Here is a 13,158-nt window from a genome sequence, read left to right as displayed (position 1 = left end):
TATACAGATGTTCTTTTCTTGTTTACCAGCTATTTAATCTCACCCCAGTATCTGAAAGGTGAGGTCTCTTTCCTGGCACATATTCAGCTGATGGTAAAACAGATTTTGTGTAATTTCACTGAAATTCCAGAAGGGCTTGTATTGATGGTATTTATGTTATCTTTATGTTAACTCATATGCAAAAGAGAGAAATTAGAAGTAGGAGGAGTTAATGTGGCAGTTTCCGATATCTATTTACAAACTCTCTCCATGATGTGCAGATGTATGACAGCAGAGTTGCTTTTTATATAGGACCGTTCCTGCTTGGTTTAGAAGTGATAATTAGCCAGTAATAAAGTCACAGACCCCAGCCATCCCTCACATGTACCTGCATTGCAGCAAGCCAAGTTAAGCCGCAAATAAACATCCTATGATATCACTCCCTGGCTGTGGAACACAGTCATGAAGCCAGTATTAAATCTGACCACAACACAGGCTTGGCTTCACATGATTTGTAGCACTCAGGGCTCAGGTTACCTTGAGATGGCATTTGTATGTTTCTTGTTACTTCTATATAATTACTGAGAAAACATTAAGATAGCAAAATGCTTATCACCTGAACTTTAACTGCAGGAACATAGCTTCACAGTAAATGAAATGAGCTATGGATGACATCTGTCAGATTTTATAGGTTATCTTGAGAAACAGCAGTTTGCCTCCAAATCTTGATGATTTACCCTAAGTATTTGTAAAGTGAGCTTTCAATGGTACAGTCCAATGTGACATTTATAATTAATGGAAAGTCATACGCTAGTTTTCAACAGATCTAGCTGTAAAAGTTTGCCATAATAAGAAGCTGTTACCAAAGGAAGTTAATCTTCCATTTAGATTCATGCTAGCTAATTAGAACTAAGATTGCACCAGAGCAGATGTCCAGCTTGCTTTCACAAAAGGTCAAGAAGGACTAAGAAAAAGTTCTGAGTCATGCCTGTTGTCCCTTGGACTGCTTTTGTTTCCACATCTAATTCAATCAGTGATTTTGATGAATTCTTGTTTATAGGAAATATCTTTAAAATTCTAGTTTTAAAAATCATGACACTGCATAATCTATTAGCTTCATAATTACCTGCATTATATTCCTTTTTATGGGTTTGTTTCTGTGATCTCTTGAGAACCCTCATGAGGTTTTGAGTACCCTCTGTCTCTAGCAAAGCTGCACTGGAATTCATAATGTTCAACAACTTATAGAGACACTCAGCACCTTGTTGAACTGAGCTCACTTTTTCTGGTTCAAAAACAGTTTTGTGACTGTTCCAGTTGCTATTTCTGTGGTTGTCTTTGTAGCCAGGGTGATACTTGAACTTAATTTAGCAATTGTTCCAATGGTGGATCATGGCAAAACAAAAAAATAATTCACCTAAAATAAGTTGTGTGTAAAAACTTTATAAAAGAACATGCTTATGTTACTGAAACATTTTAAATTTCAGGATCAGTTAAGTGAATTGCTAATAGCACTGGAAGAAAAGTCAATGAAGATTGAAGGGTTTGTGAGTGATATTGAATCACTATTTAACTCTGTTGAGGTAAGTCCAGTGTTTTATCACACTAGTTTTCTTTCTCTCTACAAAATTACTTCTAAGATATGCTTGCCTTGTTTTGTAGTCTCACTGCTTCCACTAAAATGGGCTGTTTCTCCAGTCCTCAAATTGACTTCCTCCACTGGAAGGTGTTAACTTTAGGGGAAGAAAAATGCTGATTTTTTTTGCACATTATTGCCAAGTGGAATATGTGACTGTCAAGCACTGGAGGAAAAAAGTTCCCTTATATTTTTTTTTATGCTTATAAAAAGCTCACACTGTTTGTGTCTTTATTTAGAATCCTGTGTGAAGCATCTAAATGAGTTGACCATTGTCTTAAGTTCTTAATGCCCAAGCTCTTAAGCCTTGAGGGCTGTATTAATTTCAGTTGAAAGTATGGATTTTTAGTTATTTTGTAGTCAGACTTCCTGTCTCAGTGCTTAAATATAGAAGTTTAATTTTAAACAGTAAAAAAGAAATTCTGCCATTGTTTTTAATGTATTTCTCTAGCATTATTTCTCCCAGATGAGCTTGCTTACAGAAATAAAGTTCTCTTATTGTCAGGATGTCAGGAGGAGTCTGGTGGATGTCTCATGTATGGATAATTGAGAATTTCTGTGTATTCATTAAATGTTGTCATTTTATTCTGCAAATCAATTTACATCTGTTTATATTTTGCAGGAAAACTGTAAGAAAAATGCAGAGTTATTGGAAAAGCAGAATGAAGAGATGCTTACAAAAATGGTAGCACAATATGATGAGAAATCAGAGAACTTTGAGGAAGTGAAAAATATGAAAATGGAGTACCTGTATGAGCAGATGGTTAACTTCCAGCAAACTGTTGATTCAGCAAAGGAAACTTTGGAGACAACAGTAAAAGAAATGGAAGAACTCGATGGGTTTGTTTTTCTAAATGTAAGTAAAAATGGCATTCATACTGTAGCTTTTGTGATACTAGTTAGGAAAGCACTTACACTATACCTAGTCTGAGAATGAGTTATTTACTTTCCTTTTGTTTTTTTAAGATAGCTAAATCCTGCAAGGTCAGCTATTCCGCTCTGAAACTGCTAGATCACTTGCTTTCATCATGTGAATGCTCAGAGAGAATTGAAAAAATGACGCACAGGATGAAAACATGATGTATGCCAGTAAAATGGTTCTGTTTTGATTTGTGAAGAGAAGGCTAAGATGCAGTTAGATAATTTATCTAGCATTAATTATCCACTGAGGAGTAAGAAATGTTAGAGTAAAAGGCACTTTATGAAAAATGAAAGTGAAACAAGAAAGTGTAATTGAAAACTATCCAAAGCAGAGTTGTTGTTGGGTTGTGGGGTTTTTGTGTTTGTTTTTTTTTCAAATGAGCAGACACAGACAGTAGTTATGCACTCAAATTATTGAGGCTGTGATAAATATTTGCTGCTGAAAAAGAGTGAGTGGCTGTGTGGTGCTTAGTTGCTGGCCAGGGTTAAACCATGACAATGGGCTAGGTTTAAGAACGTGCATGTGACGTGCATGTCTGTAATGTCCTTCCTGGAGGTAGAAAACATCCCTTGTCAATCTGCATGACTGGAATTACCTAGCTCACACAGTCATCAGTCATAAACTGGTTTCAGAAAGTCTTGCAGCTTAATAATTACTGCCTGGGTCCTCCAAGACTGTTCTTGTGCTGCAAGACTTGTCTGGAAGTGAGCCATGGCACTTTCTACTCTATAGACGTGTGTCAGCAGTCCTGAAGGGGATGGGTTTTCTGGGACAATAATCTTCTCCTGTTACGGAAGTAGCATGCAGTCTGGAAGCTGCAGAGAAACTATCCTGGGATGTAAGAAATGAAAAGTTCAAATTACTGTCTAAAGACTGATCATTTATGCAAAATAAAACAGCTTTCTAAATACAAGCCCCCAGCTCATATACCGGCAATTATAGAAATGGTGGAGCAATATTTGGCTTTCTCCCATGCTCCAAGCTATACAATGTCCTAGTATCCTATAACCAGGTGAATGCTGTGCCATTTTGGAATGGATGAAAAGTTTTCTGAACTTTGTGAGGTACTGAATCAGTGCTTTGGCAAAAAGATAACTTGGTAATCTGAAATTCTTTTGTGGGGTGTGAAAATTCTTAGATTCCATGCCCCGTTTCTGATAGTGATAGGACAGGAACTTCTCTGTCCATGAGCCAGGAAACGTTAGCTGAAGATTCATGGAGCATGGGAGAAATTCTCACTCCATGAACACAAATCTCACCCAGCTTCTAGTAATAAGGATTTATGAAAGACATTTCAGTCAAAATTTGGATTTAAGTGTCCTTAATGTGCAGGTAATTTCTTCTGTAAAAGTCTTGGTTTAAGAAAGTATTTGACTGTGCTCCGGTCTTTAAACCTGGATATTGAATACCGACCCTTGGGAGCTTAAAACCAGATTTAGACTCTGATAGCCTGCTGAGACAGAGCTTTGAAGTGAAATATTCTTAAGGAACCAAATTCTCTGCTGTGAATAAGCAGCATCCCAGACAACATCAAGTCAATAAAGCCATGTGTATTTTATGTCTCTGGAGAGTAGCAAGACTGTTAGGTGAGTGGCTCTTCAACATTCTCAGGGTTTTGAAAACTGTTAATACATTTCTTTTTTTCCTCCTCTAGTCATCTAAAGAATTGAATAAAAGGTATATGAAGTATGTGTTAAGTGCACTGTAGTGAGTACTAGGCCTAGCATGCTGGATGCTTCATTTAGTATTTGCAAGTTTTGAAATCACACTGCTAATATTCATAGCTACTTTTATAAACCTTTCAAATAATGAAATTAAGAGAAGAGTTTTTATACTTGTTGCTGTAACAGACTGGTTTTGAAATGTTTTACACATGTTCTGTAATACGTGAATTAAAGTAGCATTTTAAAATGTCTCTACATAGACATTTTTAAACAGATCTTCCTTGCAGTTATTATTATACACACATAAACTAAAAAGCATTTTGACCATGCTTCCATCTCTTAGACATCACAGATATGTCCTTTTTTTTTTCACTAGTCTGGTTCTGTATTACCTGATCTCAGAAAGGTTATAATGCAAAGTGTCACTCACATGGCTGGGGTTGTTGGACTATATTTCTGAATGCATTCCAGAAAAAAATGAGATTAAGTAGCTTTCAAAAGCTTACCAGAAGACTATGGGCTGGTGTTTTCCCATGCCTCTTCATTGGCACTGCCTGATTCAGGATGTGTCAGAGGGCTGGTGCCTCATCACAGCTGCATCCTGGCCCACCTGTACATACCAGTAAATACATACAATTGCAAACAGTTCTCTGCCATGTGCAATTTCCTCAAGGGAGTCATTTTGATGAGACCCATCCTTTATGAGAGAAGTGTTTGATTATAAGCCCGTATTTCCCCAATAAATTTTTCAATGTGAACTACAAATATTCAGGCAGGCTGGCTGCAGGGTCCTCCTATGCAAGCCCCAAACCTGCTTTGCCCACGCCACCACTGCTGACTTTGTCCAGAGGACCTGGGCATTGTGCTGTGCATATCAAACATACCCTTGTCAGTGCTGCCTCAGCCATCACAGCAATATGCATGTTGACATAGACTGGGGTATAACAATGTTACAAGGGTTCCAGTTTGTGGTCAAATTACAACCCCAGGAGAGCAGTCTGAAGAAAGTGTGCCGAACACCCCCTCATGGTTCCTATTCACCTGCAGAATAAGGACTATAAATTTGGACTCCAATGTTGCAAGTCAAAATGTGAGAGTTCGGCCACATATCTGCATGTAGTTTATTGCATAAGAATAGAGCAGGTATAATGGGACAAAATAGTTTTCCAAGGCTTTCTGCATACTTGGTCTTTACTTGTTTACTTACACACTAAACTTGAAGTTTTGTGCATGGGTTTTATTATTACTTTATTTGATAATACCTGACTTACTAAAAAAGGTTAAGAACAAGTCTATATAACAATACATGTTTTTCTAAAGAAAGTATATTATATATTTGTTGTGCTTTGTTAAGATTATGCATAATTAACTACTTCAATGACTGAGAAAAAAGAAGGGAAGAAAGGTAAAATTCAGTTGCCTTGAAAAAAAAAATCTTTAATTTCCTTGAAGCTACTTCTGCATCAGAGTTAAAAATATGTTGGTTTTCTTTCCTATAATAAACTCAGCAAATACGGGCTAGTTAAGTGGAACCTATCTTCCTTCTCATGTTTTTTTTGCTTACCACAAGCAGCTGCTTTACATTACGTCTCTGCAGTCAGCTGCTGTAGTTTAGCTCTAAGGTTTGTAACCTTTAAAGGCACTGTGTTAGTAAGTCCAAACCCTTGTGCTCTTGGGAGTCTTGCTGTGAACTTCAAATCCTCACGTTCTCATGGTTAAGCATATGCAGACCATGTGCACTCTCACCATGCTCCTGATCCAAAATCGCTGTACAGTCTAAATGTTCTAAATCAGGGAAACATCTTCTTCTTGCATGTTGTCCTCAAGTTCACGGGAAATATGTTGAGAAACGTACATTGCATGGTCTTTGCTTCTGGCCTTTGGAAAACTATGTGATGCTACAAGGGATTTATACGGACAACTAAGTGTTTTCTTCCAAATAGGTTACTTTCTGCAATGGATACTACCCTCTCTTTAGAAAAGGTGCCCAGTGCTTTTTCACTATTTGAGCACTATGCGGACAGTCCAGGACACAGTAACCAGCACTCCTTAAAACATGTGGCTGGTAAGAATCTCTGAATATTTTCTTTACAAAAGCTAACATTTTGGCAATGCTTTGGAAATTTTAGGAAGCTAAAAACAGAATCTGAGAAGTATAAATTTGCAAACCATGTAATTAGTAATCAGAGTTGAATGTAAAATGAAGTCTAATTGTGCACAAGCATTTGGCTTATAGTAGGACACTAAGATGAGCAACAGAGGGAAAAGTACTAAAGTGGGGGATTCTTGCATCATTTCAAGTATCTGTGCCTCAGACTAACAGAAGGTCTGTAAATCTCCCAGGGCTAAAGAAGTTGCTGTTCCCTTGCAGAAGAGGTAATCACAGGGTCTCCTGAGCTCTCTTCCTCTGAGGAGGGCAGCCTCAGCATCGCTGGTGTGGGGAGGAGAGCAGGGGGCTGGCTGACAGCCGAGGTCCCTGGGCTTGTGCCAAGTGAATGGAGGCACCTGAAACCCACACGGGACATGAAAGGAAAGTAGTTAACTGTTGCTGGAAACAGCCTCTGCTTCAGAAGGCAGCAATGAAAATTGCACATGATAAAGGGGTTTATACATCTCTGTCTGATAGTTCATGTCCTGTAAAAAGCCTGCCTGCATGGGCTTTCTGCTCTGTACCTATAGAATTCATCTGGATCTGGACAGCTGTCAGTAAAGAGTTTGTCAGCACCAATTTGTGGATTCATTTTCCTGATAATGTGGTCTCACTCCAGTGTTTCTTTCTCAAGAGAAGGTTTGTTTAGGGATCTTGCATCTCACTGTCATGCTTTGTGACCTCCCATTCACCGTCACACATACCACCGCCATCATAGTCACTCTCTGGCTTTTCAAGCAAAGCCTCTTTCTCACATGTTTGGTCCCTAAACACTGGAACCAGAGCATTAATTTCTCTAAGTTGCTTTGTTTCCTGGCTGGATTTTCAGGTGCCTAATGGGACATTGGAGAAATGCCGTCTTGCACAGACTTTCTGGTGTCTAATGAGATATCAACACACTCAGCAGTGTCACTATGGGGAGATTGCCTCTCTCCTCCACACCACTACTTTTATTAGACCTAGAGGAACTGAGTATCTCTGAGACTTAACATCCTTGTCAGATTTGTATGAATTTGCCTGTGACATTCAGAGCTTCTCAGGTGAAGTTGGACAGGCACTTGTTCATGTAGTGTTATCTCAGTGTCATTTTTTTAGGAAGTCAAATAAAAAGATCTTTTTTGTAACGCACTCTCAGTCAGAGTTAACTTAGTGGTGCAGGTGTGCTATGTGTCTTGGTTTAGTTCCTAAACTTCTTCTTGCAGGCCCATGGGTGCAGCCATTCTTTCCTCCTGGGCTGCTACCTAATGGCAAGGTCATCCAGGAGGACAGACCCATTCTGTCATGCAGTATTTCTTTTTCCCACAAGTCACTCCAACACATTTTTCCCTAAACTGCTGAAATCCGCTTTTTGATTTGATTTGCATTAACTACTGTGTTTGCTGAACACCAAATGGCTCCAGACCAGTTTGCTTTGACAAAATGGAAATGAATGACTGTTCACTAGCAAGCAACCTTCAAAGCTCCTCATCCTTTATACCTTCTTCACTTTCTCTTTCTAAAATATCTTGTTTTCATTCTTTACTTCCACTAGCAAGTATTTCAGTTGCTATTGTGATTTTTACTTTGGTGAGCAGTAGACAAAACTTTTTTTTTTCAAGATTACACCCTTTCTGAAGAAAAATAGGTGTTTCCTGAAGAAAAAACTTTATTTGGAATTGAATGCCTTGAGTACATCATTTATCACATACTGGAGGCAAATGTCAGACACTCTCAGATGTTTTTTTAACTGAAGCCATTTGATGAAATACATGTGAATTTGCCATTTTTTTCCAATTCACATATTTTCCCTTCAGAAAGTATAATATTTTACTGAACAGTTTCATAGAACTTCATTCTCACCACTTGAGAAGCATCTTCCCTTCAAAACGACCTCCATTTCCAAATTTTCCATATCCACTAATGAAAAGCCCTTTTCCCTCAATTTCTTCCTCCTTTCATGTAAGCCACCCCCATTAACAAACCCATAAGCATAAAAAACCCTTGCAGCATGCCATTGAACATATTGGAACCTAGGCTCTGTCACAAGAAGAGTGGAATAACTTAAAAATAAAAAAAATATTATTTTGAAAGCCTGCCATGAGTCCTGGACCTTTATTCCAGAAGGTGAAGACCTTTGCTGATTGTAACAATCTTCCATTAGAGTCACAGAAGAATGTAACTGCTCTCCTTCAAGTCCACAAAGCCAAGGAAATGTTATTTCTCATTACATTGGAAAGGGATAAATATCCATAAAACATATGGGATTATTATTTTTTCTCCTGAGGGCTGTGGAGATTAAGTACCATGAAGGAAAAATTTCCTTCACAACATTTCAATGAAAACTGAACTGATGAGAAAATGTCACACTTTTCTGTTGAAAAATATGATTTAGTCAAACCTCTGTTGCAAATATCTCACTTATTTTAAAAAGTCATTTTTAAAGGGACCAGCACTTTGATAACACGTACACATTCTGTTTTTGAAGAAAATAGTTCAACTTCTTGCTTTGAAATTACTTCCTTTCCAAAGTTTGTTTCATATTGTGCAAAAGGAAATTAGAAATCAAATGTTTCTCAGTGTTACCAAACTGAATTTTGATCTATAGTTTTTTTCCAGAAGTTTAATTCTTTAAGCTAGCTTCTATTCAGATTTGGCATAATAATAAATCTTGCAGTTGTGGGGTTTATGTGATCATAAATAACAGTTTCTAGGCAACAACACAGGAAAAAAAAAGCTGGTTTCCCCACCAGGTCCACTGAGAGGAAGTCTTTTCCTAAAGACAATAAATTTTTAAATTGACCATCTCTATATGCAGTCAAAAGACAAAATGCAATTGTTTTTAACAGTGAGAAGGATAATTTTTTTTCAATAGGAAGCAGATGTAATCCTACTGTACTGGTAGCTCTCTGTACAAATCATGAGGAAACAGCCAGCATCTGCATTTGCCTTGTTCATGCCACAGGGGATCATCATCATTACTGTGAAGATAACTGAAAAAAAGCAAAAGCATTCTGCTGAGATTCTAAGAGAATTCATGCAATATGGAAATTTACTGGGTGAAGAAATAGAACCATGTATTTTCGTTCCCTGCAATCACTTTAACAATGAACATCTTTTGGGGCTTTTTGCTTCTTTCTTTCCCCTCCTTTTCTTTTAAGCCATAATCATAGGAGGAAACAATATCTCATGAGGGATGAATCTGTGCCAATCAGGAGACAAAGTTTATATGAAATTTGGGGACCCTTGGAGGTCTTTAAAACATTCTGTGTGAGGGGTGCTTCTGGTTGTCCCATGGGGTTCAGGTGCTTTGGCAGAGCTCAGGTTCACCTGTGCAGCAAGGATTCTCTGTCCGCTGAGTCTGTGAAGAAATGATCATGCCAGGCAGGAGTACCTAGATGTGCAGCTGCAGTAGGAGTCCACCTCTGGGCGGGGGTGGACCCAAGTCTGTGGGGAGCCTCCTGCTCCCCAGTGTTGTTAGAGCCTTCCTTTGCCTAAAGCACATCCCTGCTTCTGTCATTGTCAGTGGCTCTGACACACTGCATGAATCCCTTCCTGGTGTGACGGGTCCTTTCCTCTGCCCACCTTATTAGGATCGGCTAGATATATCTGTCTTTGGAGAAGGCTTTCTTCTTCTGCAAGCTCCTTCTTCCCATCAGTGAGCTATCCCATGCTCTTTGCTACAAACAAGTGCTTTCAGTCTCCACTTTTGTGGGCATCCTCTTCATAATGTGTCCTCTCTTCTGGTGCCTGTGCAGTCAGGGTCAGGTAATGGAGAAGGCAGTCACGCAAAGGAGCCTACTTTAGGCCCCAGGATTTTCTGGCCTTTCTAATGGGGTGTGCTGAAGTTATCAGGAGTCGCTTGGGTTTTCATCAGCACATGTGCCTCAAAGTGGAGCACAGAGCTGGAGACCTCTCCCTGTGACTGAAGGTAGCAGGTCTCTTGGGGAAAGGAGAGAGATTGCTGGAGCTGTGTGACAGCTCTGCATGTCCAGGATAGCCCTGGGAGCCTGCCTGCTGGAGTTCAGAAACAAACAACTGTGCCATGACTCACCTGCATGATGTTCCTGCCCCATGGGGAAGTATCCCAAGAGCATCAGCATAGGCACATGTGTTGCACTGGGTTCAGGTGGTCCCAGTACTAGGACCAGATTGTGAGGGAAATAGACAGATTCCAACACCAAGCAATTACTTTTTTCTGTTCCTAGTTTAGGAGGACTTACTGCTCTGAAACTGCACCAGTATTCCATATTTCATGTACTTGCTGTACTTGTTCTGTGGAAATAAGCAACCTGAGTGAAAGCAAGAAACTGGGTTGCATCCCAAACCCATAGCTACTTTGGCTGAAAACACAGGAGTGTGAATAACAACAGGAGACTTTCCTTTCAGTCCCACAGACACCAACTGTCATACCTCAGGAACCAGACTCAGCCACCAGCACCTCCATTGCTGTCTACTGGGCTGTGAACGATGGGGATGCCATAGACTGCTTCCAGGTCTACTGTATGGAGGAGCCACAAGCTAGCAAAAATGCAGGAGGTGCGTAAGGTCTTGCCTTCATGATGGCAGGAGTCCTTTCTGCTCTGGTCTGGGTTCAGCAGAGGGGAGGCCAAGCTGCAGGGGAGGGCCCAGGATGCAGAGAGAAGAGGGGCTGCGAAGACATCGTGTGTAGGACTAAGGATGGTTAATGGTGGAAGAGACCGTGAGGTAGATGCCGTTCCTTCTCTTCCCCTTCGTTCCCCAAAATGCAAGATAAATACCATGGTCTGTAAAGTGCAGAGCAGTTGTTTGCTGAGAAGCAGCAACATCCCTGCTGAGGTGCCCTTTTATGAAATGGCCTGACCTTCAGAGAGGATGTGTCCATGCTGCCCCGTGGGTACTCATGGAGACTGCAGATAGAGCTCCCAAAGGGACAGGCTTCATTAGGCTTTTAGGGACCTGCATGTACTTCGGAATTTTGTCCTAATAAAAATAAATTACAGGAAAAGATAACCAGTTTTTCCACATGTAGCAAAGATTTTTTTCAAAATGACATTAAAATATTTCAAATGTTAAATGTGAAATTGAGAAAAGGGGATTGAAATGCTCATTCATTAAAAAGCTCAGGCTGATCATATAGTAAGCGACTGGGCTCTGCACAAATCCGTGTGTGCATGTGTGTATGTGCATGAGTGTGTCTATGTGTGTGGATGCTAAAGGATGCTAAGGGCTTTTTATAATAGCTAATTCATAGCTTAGCTAAGGGCTATAAAGTCCACTATGAGAAATTGTTATGTTATAAATCGGGGTTGATAACTGCTGTTTGTATGTCCCAAACTTTTAGTCTAGTTCTCAGTAGGACTGAGGGCCATAATGTCCCCTTGCCATCAATGGGATTTGAGTGCACTCAACTCAACTCAAGGGCACATTGGAAATTTTCTGTCAAAACTGAGTTGGAGTAAAATATGGAGATCTTGGCTAGTAACACTTCCTGGATTTTTTTTAATTGACTGTTTTTTAGGTGTTAACTGAGAGGTGCAAAAGTAGGCCCTACCAGTGCAACACTTGAGTGTGATGTCTCATGTGTGTGTGTGTTCCTCCTAGCTTTGGTGGAAGAGTACAGAGTGACGGTGAAGGAGAGCCACTGCATTTTGGAGGACCTGGAACCAGATCACTGCTACAGTGTGTGGGTCATGGCTGTGAATGGCACAGGCTGTAGCTTACCCAGTGAAAAAGCCATTTTTAAAACGGGTACGTACATATTTTGGCATTTGATTATTATAAGCTTCAGGTCCTTAGACCAATTTTAGTCCACAGTGTTACTGAAACAGAAGAAACTGGTTCATTTAGCCCACCTGGCAAATAGCAGGCAACTCATGGTCATTTCCCTTTTTGCTAAGAGATAGCAGCATAATTGCTCCTGGGAAGAAACTTGAAGGCATTCAGATTTGAAGATATTTCCAGTCTCAGGCCTCATGACATTGGGGCAGCACATATTTCTCTTCTGATTGTGCTGCAGTGTTCCAGGGAAGCTCTGGGAAAGTCACCTGGCTGCTTTCTGCTGCTGCTGCTTCTCCTGTGGAAAATGGAGACAACTACTGCATTTTTTGCCTCTCTGCCATCATCCCAAATATATCTATGTTACATTGATTTAAATTATTAACTTTTCAGAGAAAGGCTTGCTTTACCAAGGTTGCATGCTGCACCTAGCTCAGTGGGACACAAATCTCAGGTGTGACTGAGAGGCTCTGCTGCTGTTTAAGTGGTATAAATTAAGATGAGTAATTAGATGAGTATGGTTTATGAGCTTCATTTGACTGATTAATTTTTCTGAGTTTTAATTTCTTTAATAATTTGTATTGACAAAACTATCCTTGATTTACAAGCAAGGTGAAGCATCATGTGTTTGAGGCCTTCTTGCCAGACAATTTTTTTAGCACTACAGGATAAAAACAATCATTCTGTTCTTGCAGTCACAAAATACAGATAAGGGTATTTAACAATTTTGTAATGAAATAACTTTGTACAACACTGAGTGTATTGTTGAAATCACTTGGCAGCAATCACAGCTTCTAGCCTTTTGCTTAATCCACTAGACTTCAAATTTGTTGATAATTCTCCTTGATATTCAATTCGCTATTCATATTTTTAGCAAAGATTATTTTCCAGAGAATTCAAAGTAGAAATTCAAATTTTATGGCCTCAACAATGTGATTGTGAACATGGTGCAGAATTCCTGTGAAATGGTAAAATAACAATAATGAATTATTACTAGCTAATAAGTCTAATAACTAATAAATAAAAGTTTTAAAAGAGGTTCTCGCCTCTCTGAAGCTGTCATTTTTAAGAACTG

General features: G+C 39.5%; 1 protein-coding gene across 1 annotated transcript in view; it reads left to right on the top strand.

Moving 5' to 3' along the window:
- The window catches only part of CMYA5 (cardiomyopathy associated 5), a 49,484-nt gene that overhangs the window by 21,164 nt on the left and 15,162 nt on the right, over window positions 1–13,158 (top strand). The window contains exons 3-8 of the mRNA XM_074812047.1: window positions 1,467–1,562; window positions 2,238–2,471; window positions 4,192–4,214; window positions 6,145–6,266; window positions 10,716–10,865; window positions 11,910–12,056. Coding sequence (XP_074668148.1) covers window positions 1,467–1,562; window positions 2,238–2,471; window positions 4,192–4,214; window positions 6,145–6,266; window positions 10,716–10,865; window positions 11,910–12,056 — 772 coding nt within the window. The remainder of the gene's footprint in view (window positions 1–1,466; window positions 1,563–2,237; window positions 2,472–4,191; window positions 4,215–6,144; window positions 6,267–10,715; window positions 10,866–11,909; window positions 12,057–13,158) is intronic.

This window comes from Strix aluco, chromosome Z (assembly GCF_031877795.1).
Source record: "Strix aluco isolate bStrAlu1 chromosome Z, bStrAlu1.hap1, whole genome shotgun sequence".
Taxonomy (NCBI): Eukaryota; Metazoa; Chordata; class Aves; order Strigiformes; family Strigidae; genus Strix; species Strix aluco.
The sequence above is the reverse complement of the archived record's forward strand: the minus strand, read 5'-3'. Positions and strand labels throughout refer to the sequence as shown.